We start from the raw sequence: 23749 nt of genomic DNA, 5'->3' as shown, positions 1-23749 counted from the left end.
ATGGGTCAATGCTAATGGGAAGGTTCGGGTTTATATTTTAGCCAGTATATCTGATGTACTGTCTAAGAAATATGAGAGGTTAGCTACTGCAACAGAGATCGTGGACTCTTTGTAGGGCCTGTTCGGACAACCATCCACATCTGTCATGCATGACGTAATTAAATTCGTTTACAACTACAGAATGAAGGAAGGAACCTCCGTAAGGGAACATGTTTTGAATATGATGGTTCACTTCAATATTGCAGAAGTGAACGGAGCCATCATGAATGAGAAGAGTCAAGTTGGATTCATCATGTTGTCTCTTCCGAAGAGCTTTTTTGAATTCAAAATGAATGCTATGATGAATAAGATAGAGTATAACCTAACGACTTTCTCAATGAACTCCAGATTTACGAATCTTTCTTGAAAAATAAAGGTTTAGAGGCAGAAGCAAATATTGCTTCCACCTCAAAGAGAAAATCTCGAAAGAATCGTCTTCTGGGAATAAATCTGGCCCTTCTTTTTCTAAGATATAATTTATGATTAAATAATTAGGTCCATCGGGTCTCCTTGCTAGCTCTCTACGGACAAAATTGAAAAACTAGGTGAAGTGAGAATTTGAAATGTTCAAATTCGGTTTTTAGGGAAAATTGTATTTTATATAAGATATAATTTATGATTAAATAATTACTTAATTATTTTGGAGAGTATATTTTATATTAGCATGAAAGTGTTTTTAAAAATTAATTAATGTGATTAATCAAAATTAGGTGTCAAAGTCAATTTAATATGTGATATTAAATTATTTATTTTATTTAATTAAAATTGTTTTAATTAAATAATTTCTAAAATATGAAAATAATATTTCATATTTTGTCAAAATTTTGTTTTATTATAATTATTTTAATAAAAAATTAGTTAGTGGAAAAATCCAATTGTTGGATTTTCCCACTAACTAAGTGGATTTTGAAGTCTCTCTTGCTAAGCTTGACACCTATCTTTTTCATGCTAATAGAGTTTGAGGTGGAAGCCATGCAAGAAGGATTTTTTCATGTATTTTGTTTATAAATAGGTTTTTATTTTCAAAAATTAAAAACTAATGCTTCCTTAATTATTCCACTTTTTTTTCTTCCAAAAACTCTCTTTGACTCTCCAAATTTAATTAATGAAATTCCCTATCTTTCACTAATAATTCAATCCCACAACCGTGTTCTTCAATCGGAGAATAGTGAGGATTTACCGTTGGTGGTGCCAATTGCTCACAGAGACAAAGTTTATCGTGGAAACTACAAAGGTTGTATCTCTAACTCTCTTTGCATGATTAATCCTTAGTTAATTATTTGTAATTAGAGCGTAATGATTCGTTGCTTCCGCTGTACATGTTGTTTATTATCCATCACTTTTAGACATTGAATTCATTTGTCTAAGGAACAATGTCCTAAGATACCTCAAGAAGTTGAGGATATGAAAAGAATTCCTTATGCATCAGCAGTTGAGAGCTTGATGTACGCTATGTTATGCACATGCCTAAACATATGCTTTGCAGTCGAAATAGTCAGCAGGTTCCAGTCCAACCTTGGATCTAGTCATTGGACTGCTATTAAGAACATCTTCAAGTATTTTCGGAGAACGATGGATTATATGCTCGTGTATGGGGCTAAGGATTTGATCCTTACGGGAAACACTGATTATGATTTTCAAACCGATGTAGATTCTAGGAAATCTACTTCGGAATCAGTATTCACTCTTAACGAAGAAGCTATAGTATGGAGAAACATTAAACAAAGTTGTATTGCTGACTCCACTATGGAAGTTAAATATGTAGTTGCATGCAAAGCAACCAAAGAAGCAGTATGACTTAGAAAGTTCTTGACAGATTTGGAAGTCGTTCCAAATATGAATCTACCTATCACCCTATATTGTGATAACAGTGGAGCAATTGTCAATTCAAAAGAAGCAAGAAGCCATAAACGAGAAAAACACATCGAAACGTAAGTAACATCTCATCAGAGAGATAGTACACAGAGGAGACATGATCTTCATGCAGATAGCCTTAGAAGACAATTTAGCTGATCTATTTACTAAAACCCTCATGGCTAAAGTATTCGAGGGTCACCTAGTAGGACTAGGACTACGAGCTTCGTAAATCTAGGGCAAACGGGAGAATTTATAGGTATATAGGTGCCCTAGTTTATTGTATTTATTCTCTCATACACAACATTGTATATTTGTATATATTTAAATTCAATGGAGTTTTAGTCCAAGTGAAAGTTTTTTGGGAATGTCCTAAAATTCTCAGTTTATAAACATTAAACACATTCTATTCACAATAAAAATATTATTGAGATTTCTTTCAATATATTATTGAATTGCGTTCATTACTAAATCCAAAAAACTAACCCATGGCTATAACTTGAATACTTAAACTTTATGTAGAGACATAAAATAGGATCAAATTTTAATATATAGCCAAAAAGGCCTATAAGTATATGAATAGGGTTTGGTACCTTATTTTGGGGATACTATGGATGTGGCCCGCTTTGTATATTGATACAAATGATGTGATCATAACGTTGTTTATATGAAGACATGTGAGTGGGGACATTCTATGCAAAAGATGTTTGCATAAGACCAGACCGCGAAATAGTCACTTTTTCTTTATAACAACCGTTTACATTAAAACTGACTATTTCAATTTGATGACCTAAGATAACTCGATCTAAATCCTAAGCTAACTATGAACTCTTGTTTATTCGGGATTATCCTTCAATCTGTGAGAGTGGTTGAACATCACCACCCAATAAGTCTTCCATTTTAGGTGTAAGACTGGATAGATAGCTGGGGATATAGTTCTGCAAAACAAAATCACTCCTACCCGTTTTAGGGTTAGCAAATAGGTTGTTCCCTTAAGTACTGATTCGGGGTCTCGAACAAAGAGGCCATGCCCTCTCGTGACAGAGAGAAATTTGATTTATTGGTAGGATCATAGACAAATAGTTCATTAGAGGATCAATGGAGACGTAAGGAGTAAGATGTATTACATGGATAAAACGGTAATTTTGACCTAACTGTGAATACGAATGACCTATGAAGGATCAACTTATTGACTATGATTAAATCAAGTAGACAGAAATATATCTATAGTAAGGATAGTGTAACTATTGAGCTATAGTGGTATGTCTCGGTAGTTAACGAATATTGATTAATTTGGTATAAAGAGTTTAGTCAATTAATCTCAAATTGTTGGAGCTCATGATCTGTAGGTCCATTAGGTCCCTCTATTAGCTCATAAAAGGATTAACCTTAGAATAATGTGTTGAGAGAATTTGAAATGTTCAAACTCAATTTAGGGTTTGGATTATTATATTCGATATAATTGATATTTAATTATCGAATTAAACGTTACGGTTTTAGAGACTTGACAATATTTAAATATGATTTAAATATTTAATGAGGTGTTTTATTAGTTTAATATTTGATATTAAATTAAATTAGTTGAATTAGTTGAATTAATTTTTCAATTTAGTAATTATTAAAATTTGAATTTATGTAATTCAAAATTATAAAATTGGATTAATTGTTTTTTGCATTTATGAAATTCATAATTATAAAATTTATTTAATTTGTATTGAATTTGAAATTCAATTTTTAAATAAGTTTTATATATATCAAACAATTCAATTTATTGATTGAAAATTGAAAATTAATGAAAGTAGGATAATCCCACCTATTCCATTATGAATAACACCTCAAGCCACTAATGTTAAATGGAATATGAAGTGGCTTCTTCATGTTTAATCTGAGCTGCATGATCTACTTCTATATATTAAAATTTAGATTAGATTGAGTTGTCATGCAACCTGAAATCATAAAAAGAAAAATCAAAATTTCCTCTCTACCTCAACTCTCAAAATCCACTTCAAATTCCCCTCAATTTGAAGACCACATTTCGATCTAAGGCCTGAGATTAGTAAAGAAGACACTTGTGGTGGTCTACTATAGAGATCGAAGAAGAATTTCGTGGTAAAATCCAATCAATTTGGGAGAATCATCAAATGTATTCACCTGAAACCCTAATATACTAAAACTATGAACATGCATGCTAATTCACTAAAATTGATGTAGTCAGAGTGCTCAGATCCTTAATTGTTTCAGTTTCTTGAATGTCAACTCCATCATATCACACTTAACTTGTTACATGATATTTCTATTTAGAGTTGATATTTTCTTCAACTTCTATAACCGAATGTAATCTGATTTTACTTTCATATTACAAAGAGAGTTAGTTACAATGTTTTTTGCTTCACATTATTTGGTGCAATCTGATTGGGACTATGATTTGGCGAACCTGGATTGAGAGGAACAAGCATACTTTTTACAATGTTGAGACATCCACAATCCATGTAAACCCCTAAACTGTTTTTACTAGCTAATCATGTTTAATTCCTCTTAATTATGTAATTAAATTCTTGTAAGAATGTACTTATGATGTTTGTATTATTTGAAGCGTGTGGGAAGCTCAATGTATGTGTATGTATGATTGAATGAGGGAAAATATTTTAAGTGTTAGGAAGCCATACTCTTGGGTACTTAGAGGACAGGAAAATATGTTAAGTGTGGAATGTCAAGCTCTTGGGTGAAGTAGGGAGAAGTTAGCACTTCGAGGAAAGTAGAGGATTTTATGTGTTGGAGCTATGACAAGCTACGCAACCAACCTCATATGCAAGTGGTGAGGGCTAAGTTTGCAAACAAGGTGGTTAATTAAGATAAGCCTACATGTAAGCTCAAGTATAAATAGGCCTTGCGAAGAGATAACTGTTTTGCCAAAAAAAAAAAAAAATCTTCATTTAAGAAGAACTATTGTTGCTATCTAAAAGCTTGGAAGGAACTGAAGAAGTTCTCGACAAGCTCGAGAAATTAAGGGGATTTTTAGCCTATTCAGAGGAATTTAATGCTCAAATTCTAAGGTAAGAAAGTTAAGATGTTTATGGGAAAATTCACTAAAGGAAATCTAGCTAGTTAATGGCTAGAATTAGAGTTATGGAATTTGGAAGATTGAAATCTGAAATGTTATTATGGATGAACAAGCAGGCAGCTACGTATGAAGAATAACCAAGAAGCTGGCCAACCGATGATAAGCGTTGATGCATGTGAGCATTGACACGGTATTCACAGTTGAGGCGCATTGGGTACATCGCATAGGTAAAGAAAGGTATTCCAGTGCCTAACTGAGCACCGTGAGAAGAGATTGCTATTTTTCAGCCAACATGTAAGGTAAAATGGCTAAGTGTAGCTGATGCAATGAGATGGTTAGGATGTGATGAACTTAATCATAATGTGATGAATTACTAGTATGCGATGAAGTTAAGTTTATGCGTTAAGCTCAAAAGGGAGCTAATTATACTAACCAAGGGACCTTTCCTTATTTTAAGGCAGAGCAAATAGGAGAGTCTTACAAACCCTTGGATAAGTAGCTTAAAACAGTGAGTGACAAGTTTTAATAAATTTTTTCTAATAATCAGTTTTATGTATGATTTCCAACGCATTATTAAGTCAATATGCAGTTTTATAACTATGATTTCTACAATGCATGCTTTAGTCATCTGTTAGATGCATGACCCATGTTTCTAGATAAATGAGATTTCGTACATGAATTTAGCATGCGATTTCAGTAAGTTATAGCCTATGAATTATACTTGATATTTACAAGGCACTATGCGATGATATGAGAGTTATGAAGTATGGTTAACTCTTATGAGTATTCTTTTGTTATATTTGTAATAAATGTTTTAATGCCTTGTATAAACCCTACTCCAATGTTGGTATTGAAGGCATGGTAAGGTACCCAGATTTAAGTTACACTAGGGATCCTTAACACTAAAGGTGTGGTAAGGTGGTCAGGACCCAATCCAGCTCTACGTGCACGTATGACCCGTATTATTGACGTTGACGAGCTCAAGCAAAAGGGCTCTCTCTCAACCAAGGTTATTAGGGATTGAGAAAAAAGACTCTCCCATATGTTCAGACAGAGGAGTATAGACGCTTTACAGGATAATAATGAGCTAACTTCAGGGTTTTCACATATGATATGATTTCATGTTCTCGATTTTATCTCCTAGTCCTGAAAATGATTATGTAAATGTTTTATAAGGAACCACATCTATGTTTTTTATGTTGAAGCATGTTTTATTTTAAATAGTCACTCACTGGGCATTTTAAACTCATTCTTTTAAATGTTTTCTATTTCCAAGTAGCGGTCAACGTCCTAAAGTCGAGTAAATCTAGCTATTAGAATTCCTTAGTATCTTGAAGTATACAATATAGAATATATTGCATATAAATATCTTTACCATTATTTCTAATATCTTTATCTTTAAATATCTTCTAAAGTCTATAAATATTGATCATTGTGACTTTTGAAATATATAATTGAATATAGAATATATTCATTCTCTCTTCTATTTTACCTTTTAGTCTTTTATTTTTCTTTTTGTTGCAAACTATAAATAAAAAGTATTATTATTTTATCACTTTTTAGTTCTAAGTTGCATAATAAATATCTAAAAAAAAAGTAACATAACTTTTCATTTTTTTTTTTTTGGATATTTTGTTTAAAAAATCGTTTTATTAGGGGTGTTTCAGATAATTGGAAAATTCGAACCAGTTAGACTATCCAACTTAAATTATCGAGTTAAATACACATTCTTAAGTTCAGCGTCAAAATTAATTTTTTTAAAAAAAAAAAATCACTATTCAATCTTGAATTTTGAGTGGATTAAGGCAATTTAGACCGTTTCTCGAGTATACACTATATAGTAGCTGCTAGTATATGGGTGGCTGGTGCTTTTAAGCCTTTTCTTTTAATGGAAAATTTGTAATCCATTAAATGTTAGTATTGTCAACTTATACATTAAATATATTAATTGAAAGTAACCAAAGGTAATAGTGGCTATTTCTCATTAGTACGAGGCTTATAAATCCTATGCCTTAATGAATCAAAACCTTCGAAACTTTAAACATTAAAAGATGGGTAACATCTTTGAGACTTTAATTTCATCAAGGAGAGAGTATTGTCAACTATTCAAATTTTAGGTTAAATTTTTTTTTAATCCCTAAATTTTTATGAAAGTAACAATTTAGTCCCTAAATTTTGGTTTATAACGATTTAGTCTCAATTTTATAACAATTTAGTCCTCAACTTTATTATGTAACAATTTGGTCTTTGTACTTTCAAATTTATAATAATAGTCCCTAACGTAAAAAAATTAAATCAAAATCAGATGTCAAGCTTTATTATTTTATGATGTAGACTTTGTATTATATAAAAATATTGAGTCTCTAATTTGTTTATCGGCTTATTTATGCAAAACAAAAATCATTAAATCTCAACACTAATTTCTATGATAGGGACTAAATCATTATAAAATTTAAAGTATAAGGACTTAATTGTTATTACTAAAGTTTATGGACTAAATTGTTACAAAATTGAAAGTACAAAGACTAAGTCATTATAAACAAAAAATTAGGAACTAAACTGTTGTTCTTATAAAAGTTTAGAGACTAAAAGTGATTTTTAACCCAAATTTTATCTCTACAAATATTTTTTTTAATAAAGAAAGGTAATTTTATTTCATTTAGAAGAATAGTACCAATGATTCAATTTTTAACCATAAATAGATTTAAGGAAAAAAAAAGTTGAATTTCCAATATAAATTTGAAAGCTTTTAACTCAAATCGAACGTTTGATCTCCCAACTCCGCAATTGGTTGTATTAATTTTCTTTTTTCTTTTTTTTTTGTTTAATCTTGCTTTATTTTGTTGTAAGTATTATAAATATTATAGAAAATAGATGTCCATTAGATGTTCATGCTGAGTGTCTATTGATCATGTGCCATATCCTCATTTCCAAAGTGTTGTATATATGCCTTGTAAATACTCATTATCAATCTCCATGTAATCCACCTCTACTTACCAAATTGCCTATAAATAGTGACATTTTGTGAGTTTTGAAAGACACATAATGGACAAGTTCCAAAAAGTTTGGAAAAAGTGCATAAATCCATAATTTGTCTTTTATTTACTTTTGTTGTTTATTTTATTTTATATATTTATATATATTACGTTTAATTTATTCCATATATTTATATTTTATTTATTTATTTTAATATTATATTTTATTTGCATTCATGTTCCTGTTATGCTCTTCAAATTCACAGCCGTAAGAGATTAATTAATGACGGTATGGATTGGAATAGGGGTAGTATGAGAAAGTTAAAAAAGGGCTTGAATAGGGTTCGGTAAACTAAAAGAAGTATGAATTAAGTACTAACAAGTAACAATTCAATTGTATACTAAACCTCTCAACACCCACAGCTTCAAACCAGATTTAAAAGTGGCATTCTCAAACCTAAAATATTGTAGGTTTTTATCACACTCTTTCTTTTAAAAGAAGGATGCTAATACATTAGAAGAGTACTTAATGAAAAGATCTCAAAATGGTATACATCATTTACAAAATTAATTTAACTTTGATTAATATGGTTTTCAAGTTTGATTATTCTTTTTAAAAGTGCAAAGAATTTAATTTTAAATATTTAAGTCTCATTTGATAATCATTTCATTTTTGTTTTTAGTTTTTGGAAACTAAGTCTATTTTCTCCCAATTTCTTTATAATGATGTATATCTTTCTTAAACACAATGGTTGAATTCTTAGTCAAAGTCTAAAAACAAAAACAAACTTTTTTAAGCTATTTTTTTTAGTTTTCAAAATTTGGCTTGGTTTTTTAAATTGTTGTTAAAAAGTTGGTTACAAAGAAAGAAACTAGAGGTGGAAGTAGCGTTTATAGTCTTAATTTTTAAAAAGAAAAACAAAAAAACCAAATGTTTACTAAACAAAATCTTACTTATTTATTTTACAATTTTTTTTCATAAACATTTGTACATTTAAAATCCGTTTGGATCGCATATATTTTTTTCATAAGTATGGATATTAAATATGTGTGATTTAAATATCTGGATTTTAGACGTCTGTATGTGTTTGGATATGGTGGATAATTAAAATATGAAAGTTAAATATCTATGTTTGATTTATCATTTTTATATATAGAAATCAAAAGTAAATAGCTTTTTAATTAAATGTAAAAGATCAATTAATGTAATTGTAAATTAAGTCCAACATTACTTAATATAGTGTTACATTAACTAACTATTTAATCATTTAATATAAAAATGAATATTTTTATATTAAACATAATTTAATTATTTTATTAAATTAGTAAAACAATTAAATAAATATAAGATAATTCAAATATTATAATCTAATAAACTTTTATATTAAATAATTAAAAAAAATCTTATAAATAAAAACATCCAAAAAAATATTTACATTTTATAACAAAAAGTTCCAAAAGTGTATTGTATAAAGTGTAAATATTTTTAAATATTTTTTATATTTAAAAAGGTCCCAATAATTAATATAATATTAATGATATAAGTAATAGTTGAAATTTACTAAATCTAAATAATATATTTTACTTTAGTAGTTAGTTAAAATTAATAGGTGATTAATCAATATTACTTTATTAATTAATTATACTATTTTTACTGTTCATCTCCCAAGTATAAAAATCTCACCTTTATAGAGAGTATTAGAAATCTCATGTGTAATGAGTTTTAAAATTCACTAGATAATAATATGTTAGGTTTTAAAAGGTCAAATCGTGTGAAACAAACAATGATATTGAATGTCTATCTAAAATCCCATAGAAAAATATGTGAAATAAAAAAAACCCTAAACAAGCCTTTAATAGATATTTAATAACGTTTATTTCAAATTGTGATATCAACATCTTAGATATAACTCTATTAAACTTCACGAACCTATTACCAAAGATGAGCAAATTTTATGAAAATCAAGGTTTACATGTATATTTCTCATCTAATTACTTTTTCTTTCCTGTCAAAATCACTTTCAAATCGTTATTTAAACACCTTTTAATACTTTTAAATAAGTCTAATAGTTTGAAACATAGCATTAAATTTAGATGTTTCCATCGATATTTACACGTTTTCATGGATCCGATATCAAAATAAGAGGAAAATTGATACTTCCATTATATCATAGAAACATTTACGAATCTTATAAAATGCCACTAATGTAAATATAATATAAATAGAAAACGTGTTAACTTGTTTAAAAATCGTTAAAAAAAAAAAAAAAAAAAAGTTTATTTACTCATTAATTTTTTTTTGGAATTTTTTGTTTTTATATTGTTTTTCAAAAATATCGATATTTTATCAATAATTTCATCAACATTTCTAATTTTAAAAGTAATAGAGATATGCTGTTGATTAATTTTGAACCTAAGATGATTTAAACGTTTTAAAATCAATCCATTGACGTAGTGAGGCAGTTTCCTATATATATATATATGGCTGTGCCTAGATGAGCTCAATACAGCAAAGTAAAATCAGTATCAAATCAACTTTACCTCTGTTTTGTACTTTTCCTCCATAACAAATGGAATATGCTCCCAAGGTCAGCCATGGCGGCACTATACTCCCTTCCACTCAATTATTCAGTCACCTTCACTTGACTTTCCTGCAACTTCAAAATTTATTCATTCTCATTCTCATACTTTCCTTGGAAACTCATATTTTCTTAAAAGGATGGACTGATCCCATTCTCCATATCTTCCTCTTACTTTCTACTTATGTCATCTTCATCATCATCAAACCTTCACCTGCAGTCTATTTAGTTGACTTCTCATGCCTCAAACCACCCACCTCCTGCACAATCCTTTTCTCTACTTTCCTTCGAAATGCAATGTTGCTTGATACCTTCAATAAGGATAGCCTCTTTTTCATGGAGAAAACTCTCAGATCTTCTGGACTAAGTGAACAAACATGTATTCCTCCAGCCTTACACTTCATTCCACACAAAACCCATCAACAGGAATCCATCAATGAAGTTCATATGGTTCTATTTCCTGTTATGGATGACCTTTTAACCAAAACCCATCTCTCTTCTCAAGACATTGATATTCTTATTGTCAATTGCAGTGGCTTTTGCCCTTCTCCTTCTTTGTCATCCATAGTCATCAACAAATATTCTATGAAAAGTGATATTAAAAGCTATAATCTCTCTGGGATGGGGTGCAGTGCAAGTGCTGTTGCCATTCAATTAGCTGAAAATCTTCTTCAAGTTCACAAAAACTCAAATGCAGTTGTGCTTAGTACAGAAATTTTGTCGAACGGTTGGTATCCAGGAAATGAACACTCTAAATTGATCATTAATTGTCTCTTCCGAATGGGCAGTGCAGCTATTCTGCTCTCTAACAAAACACAAGCGAAAGAATCTTCAAAATATAAACTAATTAAAACGCTTAGAACACAGAGAGCATTCGACGACAAAAGTTACCTTTCAGCCATACGCGAAGAGGATAAGGACGGAAAGCTTGGCGTCAGTCTGACAAAGGGTGTAGTTCAGGTCGTCGGAGAAAATCTCCGATCAAATATGGAGATTCTGGGTGCTTCAATTTTGCCGTTGTCGGAGAAACTACGGCATGGGGTTTCGAGGGTAAGAAAGCGGTTTTTGGACAAATGGCAAGAAATTTACATCCCGAATTTCAAGACGGTGATTCAGCATTTTTGCTTGCCAGTGTCAGGGGGTGCGGTGATAAGGGAGATCGGAAAAGTACTAAAGCTTAAGGATGAGGAGATGGAAGCGGCGTTGATGACTCTGCATAGATTTGGAAACCAATCGTCTTCTTCGTTGTGGTATGAACTTGCTTATTTGGAAGCTAAGGAAAGAATTGAAAAAGGAGAGAGAGTGTGGCAAATTGGGTTGGGAACTGGGCCCAAATGTGTGAGTTTGATTTGGGAGTGTATTAGGCCCATTGTTGGAGAGTCCAACAATGATCCATGGGCCCAAGTAATCGACCAGTATCCTATTTTAGGCCCATCAACCTAACTCCACAAAGAGAAATTGCCATAAATGGCTAAAATTCGAGACACAATTTGATAAATGTCCAATTTTAGATTTTACTGAAAAATGTCTATTCGTGGAAGACATGCGTCTAAAATAAGGGATTGTTTTCCACTTTTACCCCATATATCCTCTTCTAGGAAGAGTTGAAGGACTTTTTAGATCTAATCAAATTTGTTGAGATTTAAACTTATTCTATCCAAGTAATCCTCATAAAAAAATGAACCAAACTCAACCCAATCAAGAAATACTTGTATTAGGTTAGTTTGTGTTATTCGGATCAATTATTTAAAATTTTATTCTAAAGAAAGTAAAATATTAATACGTAAAAATTTGACTTAATTATTTTTCATATATTGAATTAAGGGTAAATGCATTTTTGGTCTCAAATATTTGAAGTTGATGATGTCTATTTGGTCCCTAAAGTTTGAAAAGAGACACCTTAGTCCTTGAGGTTTGAAAAATACTTCTAAATGATCTCTGAATTAATTTTGACCGTTAGTTAACTAATAGAAAAGTGACATGACAAGGTGAAGTGACAAATTTTAATAATTTTATATTATGTGATAATATCACTACACCTCGTTACATTGCCTCATCCCCAATCCAAAAAAAGCTCATCTCCAATAAACCTCCCACTTTAAGGAGGTGTTTGTCTTACCAACATGAGTTGAGTTGAGTTGGTATAATATATCAACTCAATGTTTAGGTCACCAACTTTAAATGTTAGTGGAGTTTAGTTTGTATATTTTACCAACTCACCCAAACTCTCTCTTATTCCAATGTTTTCAATGGCTCCACCATCAGCCACTATCGATGACTATTGCTGTCACACTTCCATAACTAACTCTGGGCCTCGAGAACTATCTTCGATGATAACTCCGACAACCAACTCCGGGCTCCGAAAACCACCTCCGATTACAACTCCAATGACCAACTATGGGCTTTGATAACCACCTTCAATTACAACTCCAACAACCAACTCCAATTAAAACTCTGGCGACCAACTACAACATTCGACAACCTTCGCACGACCAATTCCAGGCTCTAACAACTACCTCTGATGATAACTCTAGTGACTCAACTCCAACGATCACTTTCACACGACCAACTCTGACGACCAATTTCAGGCTCCGAAAACCACCTCTGACAACAAACTCTGGTGACCAGCTTCAACAACCACCTTTGTAGGCTCCAAAAAATACCTCCGACTATAAATTCCAATGAAAATCACCTTCGACGATCAATTTTGTTGACCACCTTCGAGTGAGCAACTCCGAGGACCAACTCAGGGCTTCAACAACCATCTCCGATGACAAATTCTAACTCTAATACCACCTTCACGTGATCAACTTCGGGCTCCGATAACCTCCGACTACAAAACTTCAAAAAATATCATCTTCGACAATCAACTTCGCACAACCAATTTCGGGCTCCGAAAACCACCTCCGACAACCAACTCCAAACCACCTTCATGCAACCAACTTCAGGCTCCGACTACAAACTTCAATGAAAATCATCTTCGATAATCAACTTCGACAACCACTTCCGACTATTATAAGACTGATGACTATTAAAATATATTGTAGGGTTGTTGATTATATAAATAATAGTATTTTGTCTACAATAAGTGCAATATTTATACGTAACCATCATTATGATTAGTCTGACCATAAATGAGACACATGACATTTTTTTAGCTTGCCACATATTTGCCTCAAAATTTCAATTTCGGGTCACCATTTTTTAATTGGCATTAAATTTAATTGATATTTGGTGTGATGCTGTGGTGAAATTTGATAACAAAAAATTTTCTTGGATGATGAAAATAAATAAATAAATATATAACTAGTAGTTGTATAATAGAGGATCCGCTCCGAAATAAATCAGTAAAAAAAATGAGAGTATATATATATATAATGGAATTGCTTAACATTTTCAAATATTACAAATGTCATTGTCTAATAGAAAATGATAGACACTGATAGACATTCGTAGTATCCACAATCTCAGTAGCAGACATAGATATGTCTATTTATCAATGTCAATTAAGTTGGGATGAGTTGAAAGATTTTTTAGACCCAACCCAATTTCCACCAAAATAACCCTTAAACCCAATCCAACCATAAAATATTTGGGTTGGATTGGTTCGGTTAATCGGATCATTTATTCAAAATTTTATTCTAAAAAGAACAAAACGTAAATATGTAAAAATCTAATTTAATTATTTTTATATATTGAATTAAGATTAACAACTCAATTTATAATTATATAATGAAATTTTTTTTAAAGTGCAAAAGAAACTATTTTAAGAGTTATTGAAGAATGAATTATTAAAAAAAAATTGGAATTAAAGAAAATTAAAATGTATAAATAATTATGTTATAAATAATAAAAAATATATTTTAAAGTTTATAATAAATTCAGGTTGATTCGGATTATATTAGATGAACCTGTAAACTAATACAACCCATAAAAGGTTGAATTGGATTCATAGATTTTATTCGGGTAGTCGAATTTTTTGAACACCCTGTTAAGAACAGCTTTTAAGGCATAAAACGGTAGTATCTATAAAAAAAAAAAATGAAAAAAAAGTTACAAACGTATCAATTATCAAATATTAAAAAAAAAAAATCTCTTCGTGCTGAAAATTGAAACACCACCGTTCACCTAATAAAGCTTTCGGATAAGATTTCCGGCGATTAAAACAAACAGACGAAAATTAAAAACAGAATCAAAACCAAGTCGCCATGAAAGCCCTAGTGTGTTCCTTTTGCCAAGCTCTCCTCCTCTCGAAGCCTCCGCCATGGAATCAAAGAAGCCGAATCAACGACTCAACAATCACGAAGAAACTCAGCAATTTCACGAGAATATCCAGAGGTCAAGTCCAAGTAAACGCCAAGGGCTTCAGTGGTTCTCCGTCGACGGCGAAAGACAGAGAAATCGAAGCGAAAAAGCTTTCCGGCCAAAACAACAAGAAGGAAGACGACGACGACGAAATTCCAGAAGCCGTATACAGCAGGATTATAACGAGAATCTTGGCTTTCGTCGGAGTTCCGATGGCCTTCGGTGTGACATTGCTGAAGATTTTCCAGGCGATCAAGGAGCAAAACGTTTGGGATGTGCCGATTTGGCTGCCATTTTTGACGACTTTCTTGACATTCGGAGCTTCGACGATGGGAATTGCTTACGGGACGTTATCGACGAGTTTGGATCCGGAGAAGAAAGGATCTGTGTTCGGATGGGAAGAGGCGCAGAAGAATTGGGTTGAAATGTGGAAGGAGGAAGATGAAGAAGCCAGGCGCTGAGGAAAATAATCGGCCCTCTGTTTGGTTACGGAGGTACCATAACCCGGATAAGTCTCTCCTTTCTTCTTCTTTTTTTGAAATGTAGCCAAAAATGCATAGATTATTATGTAATTTGTATGCATAAAGTAATTACTATATAATTTGTGGTTTTTGCTTTTCAAATATGATTTCTGTTTTTCTCTAATATATATATACACACACCTGCACTATAAACCTACCTATAACTATTCCAAATGTAAAATTGAGGATATGTTTGGAGTAAGAACTATCCTAAGACTATAGTAACCACTTTTTGTTATAATAAATATTATTTTTTATTCTCTAATTAGCTACACTAACACTATTTTCAAACCTCCATTTATTTATTATTTATTATTTTACATACATCATTTTTTTAATTCTTTGCTACTGTGTTTAATATTTTATTCTTAAATACTTCAAACACATACTATTATTATAACCCAAAATAAAATAATCTACACCTCAAACACAAACTATTATAAACTTATCCCAACTTTAATAATCTAGGACTATAATAACCAACTTCTTATCCCAAACACTCATGTATTTTCATTAATTTGAGTGGTTTTTTTATTAAATCAATTGATGATAGCTATATCAACAAGAGCATAACTCAATTGACATAAAGTGTGAACTATCGATCAAAAGATTAGAGGTTCGAATCCTCCACAAGACATATTGTTGAACTAGAAAAGAAAAAAAAAAGACTATAAATCATCTACAACTTGTCAAAAATGTTTCAGGTATGAAAATTTAAGATTTTGGGGAGGAGAATGAGTTGGAAAGAGGTAATACATGTCTAATCTATACCCAACCGTTGAATTATACTTGAGTTGGAATATGATGAATTAATTTATGTTTATTTGTTGAAATATCTATTGATTAATCAAATCATCACACACACATATATACAATTACAAACTATGAAGTACAGATACTTCATGTGAGGCAAAAAATATCAGACACGTATTGGATATACTTTTAGATACTTTCCAGATACGTATTTGACACGCGATTTGACGTATCTATTTTTATGCATATTTTTTTTTAAAGAAAAAAGACAAGTAACTCATCTAATCCTTCCTCATCTAAAATTAGATAACCTATTTAAAAAGCTCACTACTCAGTCCAAAACTAAAAGAAATAACTAAATAAATAACGGACCAAACCTTAGACTAGAATTATCTAATCTCCATCTTCACATTTGAGTCCCCACAAAGTCCACCAAAATATAAACCATTTGGATATATTCAACAATAAGTTGTTCGTTTATCTTCATACTTCTTTTTCTAATCTTCTTTGTCTTCTTCTTCTTTGCAATATGAGTCACTTTTCTATTGCATTTTATTAATTATTGTACTTCAATATCTTAGATATTACTTTTCTTATTGTATTTCAGTGTTTGTAATGTTATTAACTTATATGCTAAATTTATCTATATCTTATATTTTTTAAAGAAAAAAAAATATATTTAACGTATCAGTATGATCATTTTTTAGAAATATATATTAAAAAAAATATTAAAAAATGACGTATCTATCTTAATTTTTTAAAAATTGATGAATTACCGTATCCGATCGTATTTGTATCGTATAGCCGTATCTTGCTTTATAAATTACAGAAACTAATCCTAGAAAACAACCATACAAACCTAATTATTACTTTTTATGGGCATATAAATTTGAATAACTAAGTAGTATCTTAAGACTCCGCTAGTAATTATAATCATACACATTAATACATCTCTAAAGTAAACCGTTCACCTATATTTATAGAGTTGAATATTCAAATTTAACTATAAAATAACACAGGAAGAAGGATGTCCATATGACATTTCTTCAATAAAATAAAATGGAATATTATTTCTATAGTCAAGAATCTCAGGCAATTTATCTTCTTTCTTTTTCTCCTCTTCTTTTAGCGGTCCCACTGAGATTATTTCTGTTTGACGAAACTTTCTTAGTTTTCGCACCACGCATATTGGATCAACCTCCCCAGTCACGGTCATTTTCTTCTCTTTCATTTCCATCGAAATTGAATTCACCCCTTTAAAAATAAATAAATAAATAATGTCAACATATAATTTTGGTATTTGTAATTTAAGGTTAGTTTAAATTTAGGATTCGTTTGGATTTTTCTTTTTAAGTATTTTTAAATATATATTTTTTTCATTTAAAAATATTTATTTAAACACTTCGAAAGTTAATCCAAACACACCTTTTATTTATATATCTTTAAAGATCCAATTTTAATTAATTTGAATAAAAATAGGTATTTAATTTTGAAAATAAATTGTTTTGAAAAAAACTGAGATGCATTCAAAATAACTTTGGAAATACTTTCAGTTTTTTTCAAACAATTTTTATCAAGTTTAAATAAAAATGATTTTTTTTTTCAAAAGAACACTTTATTTTTTAAAGTTAAATAGGCCTAAATGTGTTGTTTTTTCCGAAAACATTTTATAATTCATAGGAGAGTGAAGGTAGCGTGAGAGTATTTTAGTCATTTTCATATATCATCAAAATTTGAAAGGATTGTTCAACTAACCACTAAAAAATTCCTTTTTAGAATTTGTTATTTAAGCGTTTTATTCTAAATAATTTATTTCTCCACTTCATTTTTTCAAATAAAAATCATTTTAAATGGTTGTAGAACCCTGCAAATATAATAAAAATATTTTAGGTGAAATGTTCAGTCTAATCACTTAAATCTCAACAAAACTTAAACCCTTTGAAACATAGGTTAAATTAAGCTCTATAATGGTTAGTTTATTTATTTATTTATTTTAAAATTTAAGTCTATGGATATTACATCTACCTTCAGATTCATTCTTTTATTATCTACTTTTCAATAATGGTTTAAAAAACGAAACTCAATTTTGAGAACTAAAAAAAAGTAGTTATTTTTGTTTTTAAAATTTAGCTAAAGATCCAAAATTGTAGTTAAGAAAAATGTAAATCATGGTAAGAAATGTAGATGAAATATTTTTTTTTTAAAACATAAACGATTACTAAACGGAACCTTAATAATTACCGGTTAGTTCAGAAACTATCTTCATAGCTTTTCTCCTCTCTTTTTCATCATAGATCAACATTTCCAGAACTATTTTCTGCCCACAAAAATGAACTTGGTACGGTAATGTATAGTAATTTTGTAAGGATGACAATTTTTTTCTTTGTTTTTTTTTTTGTTAAATGAGGATGCGAACCTTTTGCAACACATATAAATATCAGTTGAGCTAAGCTCTTTTTGATTGGTAAGTATTTTCCTTATTTGTTGAAACAACAAAAAGCCCATTTAATGATGTTTAGTAATTGTTAAAAGATCTAGTATTTTTTAATGTCTATTCATAATTGACACCCATTGCAATTACTCGTTTAATGAGCCATGTTAAACATCAACATGTCAAATTATTAATAGAACTCAATTACTTTTATTATTTCTAAAATTTTTTATTTTACACAAAGTTGTTAATTTAGTACTAAAATGATCTTAGTTTTGATGAACAAAACACGGTTAGAGAGATTTAATTTTCCCACAAAAAAAAAAAAAAGACACTAAATAAAAGTGAATAATTTAATATATTGCTAAGAAATTAGAAATTCAAATAAATCACAGAATTACAACAAAAGTGAACTTTCTAACCTTCACCTCCATAGAGAGGGGGAGCAAGTTGAAGAAGATTTAAGAAGGGAAGAAAATGGTATTATTATGATCACTTATAATAAAATGACAAGATTTTATAGAGAAATTGGGAATGCATGTTGAAGAGAAAAGTCAGTAGAACTTGAAACAAAGTCAATATTACTGATTTTGACATGGAAAAACAATGATTATAAATAATAATATCGAACACTTCCAGTCAGATAGTTAATTAAATTTTGATATCATATTGTATAAGATCCTAATTTTCTAATGTGTGAAACCTTTATCAATGAAATAGATAAAATCGAAGCCATTGGAATTTTGATGGACAATGTTGCATTAAACATCAATATAAAGTTGAACGTGTCGTTTGGTTTAAGTTTAACTTGTAGTGTCCTCTAAACTTCAATACTAATTTCTTATATTTGACTATTATTCTCAAATAAGACATCCACGATTGCTCTCTTATTTCACATGTGCACTTCTTTTTTTAATACCTCTTTTACATGGGGGCAATAAATTATAATTTTTACTTTCTAATTAACAGCTAATTTATGGTATATAACAAATTCATTCTAATATTAATTTGATATATTTCAACTAGTTAAGATTTGTGTTTCTATCTAGAGTAAACTATTTGGATTCTAAATATTTCAAGAGTGTTTGGAGTAAAGACGGAAATTGTGAAGTTTGGGGAGTGATGAAAGTCCATGGATCCACAACTTTTTTTAAAATATTTTTAAATATCATAAGGTAAGAAGTTAATAAAACATAAAAATAATGTTTTTAGTCATGGGATCCACAAATTTCGTAGACCAAACAAGGAAGGGAAGTTCACAACTCCACCTCACTTTAATTTCTTGAGTCAAGTACCCTTAGAGTAAAAATCACACAATAATAGAGTGTTATATATATATATATATATATCAATGCCAGTCCAACGAGAGCTAGGAGGACTAACACTGCTTCAAATACTTCTCTAGCTTCCAAGTGATAATGTCTGAGTTTAGGTCCTGAATGGAGGCTATTATAAAGACAGTGTCGCCTCACTGAAAGGGAAGAAGAAAGTCATAACACTAGATTCTACTCTAGGAGGTTGCGCAGATCAATGTTAGACCAATTGTGGTTGGGCTCATCCCCTACCAACAGCTGGTAGAGAACAATGTCACCATGATTACTCATTGCCTCAGTCAATGGGTTTTTTGACCGAACAAAAAAGAGAATCTTAACTATAAGAGGTTGAAGTTGGAGATCCTAAAACAAGTCGAGGCCCGAACGACCAAAAAAGGTGATGACACACCACTTGAGCTCGTGAAACTCACTGTATAACTATTGAAAAAGAATAACATCCCTTTCACGAACGACATTGTGGCTGAAGCACTCCCAAAGTGCTTCAAACTCACCATATCATGGAGTATGACGGTAGTGCTGACCCGATCAAGCTTGCTGAGACATACGAGTTTCATGCAGTTGCAAGGAGGGTCGTTACCATATCCTGGCACACTTTCCATGTGTACCTTATGAACCCAACTCGAGCTTCTTATGAAAAAGAGATAACAACACATAATATCCTAATAAAAACTCTATAATTTAGGTATGTCCAATTTTTTTCATTATTTATAAGAACGTTTAATTAGTTATACTTATAAGTTGGCTCTAAAATTACTAAAAAAAAAAAAAAAAAAATAGTTGAATTACCATAAATTAATTATACATTTTTTTAAAATAGGAAAGAGAAAGGGGTTTCGAATGAGACGCGCTCTTAAAAAAATATATTAAATCATAATATTTTTTTTATATACCCACAACTTTCCATATTCTTTAATTTCTTTCTCAAAATTCTTTCTTCGAAACCTACATCTTTTTGGCCAAATTCCTCTCCTCCAGATCTTCGATTTTTTTGGTCAACCTTTTCATATCCTCATTGGCGACCACACTGTTGAGCGGAGGACGATGAACAAGTTGGTGCAAAGAAATTGGATGACAGATGATATGCGGGAGGAGGATGATAAAAACAGACGATGCATGACTCAGATTGACGACGAGCGATAGTGCGAAGCGGACAACGGTTGGTGCAATTCGAATGACAGCGTGAGAGGAGGACGACGACCGACATGGTGGATGGTTGACAAGGATGACTGGCGTGGTGACAAATGGTCAAACCAAAGAGCACCAACGATGGAAATGGCTTCACGAGGAAGAAGAGATGAAGATGGAAGGTCGTGTGCTTATAATCCGAGGATAACTTAAATAATCAACTTGGATTAGATTTGATGTTGAAGTTGGAAGTTGAAGTTTAATTTTCAAGTGTAAAATTTTCTTCTTAATATTCTTTAATAATTTTAGCCCATTTGTTGAATGTGGAATAGTTAAATAAGAATGAGGAAAAATTGGCTAAGTGCGAGGTGGAAAGAAATAAATATTTGAAGAAAGAGGAAGGAGGACCAAAGGCATAAATTGGGGTTTATTTAATTAGGTTGGAGAAAATTAAATGAATTAAATAAGAAATTAGTCAATATTTTATCATATTATCATATTACTCTTGGTAATAAATTTAGATTAGTACAGCCTTCCATCCTCAGATAGATGGACGACTAGAATGAACTATTTACACCTTAGAGAATATGCTTCGAACCTGTGTGCTACAGTTTAAAGGCAACTGCAATTCTCATCTTCCATTAACAGAGTTTGTATATAATAACAGTTATCATTCTAGCATCGTAATAACTCCGTATAAGGTATTGTATAGGAGGAAATGTAGAACCCCAGTATATTGGAATGAAGTTGGTAAAAGAAAATTACTTGGTCCAAAATTAGTGCATATCACTACATATACCATTAAGTTAATCAAGGAGAAACTTAAGACGGCTCAAGATCATTAGAAAAGTTAGGCTGACAAGTGCCATCGAGATCTGGAATTTGAGGTAGGAAATAGAGTTTTTCTGAAGCTTTCTCCTTGGAGATGTGTATTAAGTTTTGGAAGGAAGGGAAAATAGAGTCCAAGATTCATTGAACTCTGCAAAATTTTAGAACGTATTAGACTATTAGCGTATCATTTAGCATTGCCAATAGAATTATCTAGGATACACGATGTGTTCCATGTGTCAATATTACGTAAATATGTTCCAGATCCTTCAAATGTTCTAGAAACACAATCAGTATGGCTTAAGAAAAACCTGGCCTATGAGGAAGAACCTGTACAAATCTTAGCCAGGAAGGAACAAGAGTTGAGAAATAAGAGGGTTCTATTAGTTAAAGTTTTGTGGAGAAACTATGCAGTGAAAGAAGCAATTGTAGGATCAGTATGACAACCTAAGAGGGGGTAAATAGGGTTTATTTAACTTAACGAATTTTCCCCCCTAAATGTAGGCCCAAATAACACGTTAAAAAACTTTTTGCTAATAAGTAAATTCAAGAATAAATTCATGCAAATAAATTCACCCCAAAATAATCAAGAAGTTAATAATACTACTTTAAAGCACTCAATTTGATTATAATAATAAGATTGATAATGGATATATAAATTCAACAACAACCAATCAAAATAATCCAATATGAGCGGTTAGTTTCAAGAACAAAAATTACAATTAATTTCAAATAACAAAATATAATAACAAATTAATTACAAAATTAAATAGGAGAGAGATACAGAAATTGACTTCGAGAATTTTATAGTGGTTTGACACAACCGACCTACATCCATTTCCCAAGCTTATCTTGAGTATGTCACTACAAACTTAACTCTTTCAACTACTTAGAGTCGAATAGTATGACGTTCTTTTTCTAGATGCAAGAACAAACTCGATCCTTTCCATGGTTGAGGTTCAAACCGCTACAACAACTCTTTTTCAAGTTCAAAAGTAATCCTTACAAAAAGTTTGAAAATGTTAAAGAACACTCTTAGAGTGGATTTACAGTTGTTAAGCTTACACAAATTAATCCTCACAATACATAAATCTCTCTCAAGAACTAGATGAAAAGAAGAAATAATGAAGCTTGAAGAGAGCAACAATGGAGGCTTAATGAATTATGGAGGATTGTAAAAAGATATGAAATTGTTATTAAAATTTTGGAACAGATGAAGTGTTTACAAAGGGAGGAAAGTTGGTGAAAATCACATTCAATTTGGGCCATCGGATGTTGGTAAAAAAAGATTGAATGATGAAGATTTAAACTCAACTAGCCATTAGATACATACATACACACTATATATTTTAAAATAATTTCTTTCAAAATCCAACAAAAAGCAAATGCCCACCATGTGTCCAAAACTAGCCGTTACACACAAGCTTATATAATATTAAATTTATTTTCTTTTTAGAAAAATCCAAAAATAAAAAACCTACCATGTGTCACTCTTTCAAAGCTCCAAATATCTCCTTTCAATTGGGTCTTTTTTGATGAATAAACTGCCACGTCACCACTGGGTAATTTTTCGTTAAGCTTGTTTTGGCCATAACTTTTTCATTTGAGCGATTCGAAATGCATTGGATTTGTTATTCCGAACTCTATGCAATGGAGGGTCCAAAATACTATAATTATCAATAAATAAAAGTAGATTTGTTATCATCAAAACATCAATCAATCAATTAATTAAAATGAATTAATTTGATGTTAATGGCCAAAAAGCCAACAACAAATTGGGAAAGAAAACAATAAATAAGAGCCAAATATGTTCAGGTATTCTCTTGATGACTTTCGCTGAATTTTCATGACAAAATTATCAAAAAGGAGGTACTGATTTGTAAGTCCTTGTGCCTTTTCCTCTTGTTTAAGCTTAGGTTTAACTTAAATAAGCAACTTCGATTA

The 23749-nt window shown here is 30.7% G+C and overlaps 3 protein-coding genes across 3 annotated transcripts; 2 read left to right on the top strand and 1 right to left on the bottom strand.

Annotated features, from left to right (window-relative positions):
• The first annotated feature begins 10271 nt into the window (after positions 1 to 10271).
• Positions 10272 to 12181, top strand: LOC120069716 (3-ketoacyl-CoA synthase 5-like). The gene has a single exon (XM_039021505.1). The coding sequence runs from the start codon at positions 10500 to 10502 to the stop codon at positions 11949 to 11951; it is 1452 nt and encodes a 483-aa protein (XP_038877433.1). The 5' UTR covers positions 10272 to 10499; the 3' UTR covers positions 11952 to 12181.
• Positions 12182 to 14575: 2394 nt separating this feature from the next.
• Positions 14576 to 15458, top strand: LOC120069720 (uncharacterized protein PAM68-like). Its single transcript, XM_039021508.1, has one exon. It carries the CDS (start codon positions 14717 to 14719, stop codon positions 15272 to 15274), a length of 558 nt encoding a protein of 185 aa, XP_038877436.1. The 5' UTR covers positions 14576 to 14716; the 3' UTR covers positions 15275 to 15458.
• Positions 15459 to 17011: 1553 nt separating this feature from the next.
• Positions 17012 to 18998, bottom strand: LOC120069724 (heavy metal-associated isoprenylated plant protein 39-like). Its single transcript, XM_039021512.1, has 3 exons — positions 18941 to 18998; positions 18329 to 18404; positions 17012 to 17341 (listed from the first exon to the last, which is right to left on the bottom strand). The coding sequence occupies exons 1-3, from the start codon at positions 18950 to 18952 to the stop codon at positions 17091 to 17093; spliced, it is 339 nt and encodes a 112-aa protein (XP_038877440.1). The 5' UTR covers positions 18953 to 18998; the 3' UTR covers positions 17012 to 17090.
• Between the last annotated feature and the right edge of the window lie 4751 nt (positions 18999 to 23749).

The sequence above is a fragment of the Benincasa hispida genome, unplaced genomic scaffold, assembly GCF_009727055.1.
Source record: "Benincasa hispida cultivar B227 unplaced genomic scaffold, ASM972705v1 Contig557, whole genome shotgun sequence".
Classification (NCBI taxonomy): domain Eukaryota; kingdom Viridiplantae; phylum Streptophyta; class Magnoliopsida; order Cucurbitales; family Cucurbitaceae; genus Benincasa; species Benincasa hispida.
Note: the sequence above shows the minus strand (reverse complement) of the source record. Positions and strands in the feature narration are given on the sequence as shown.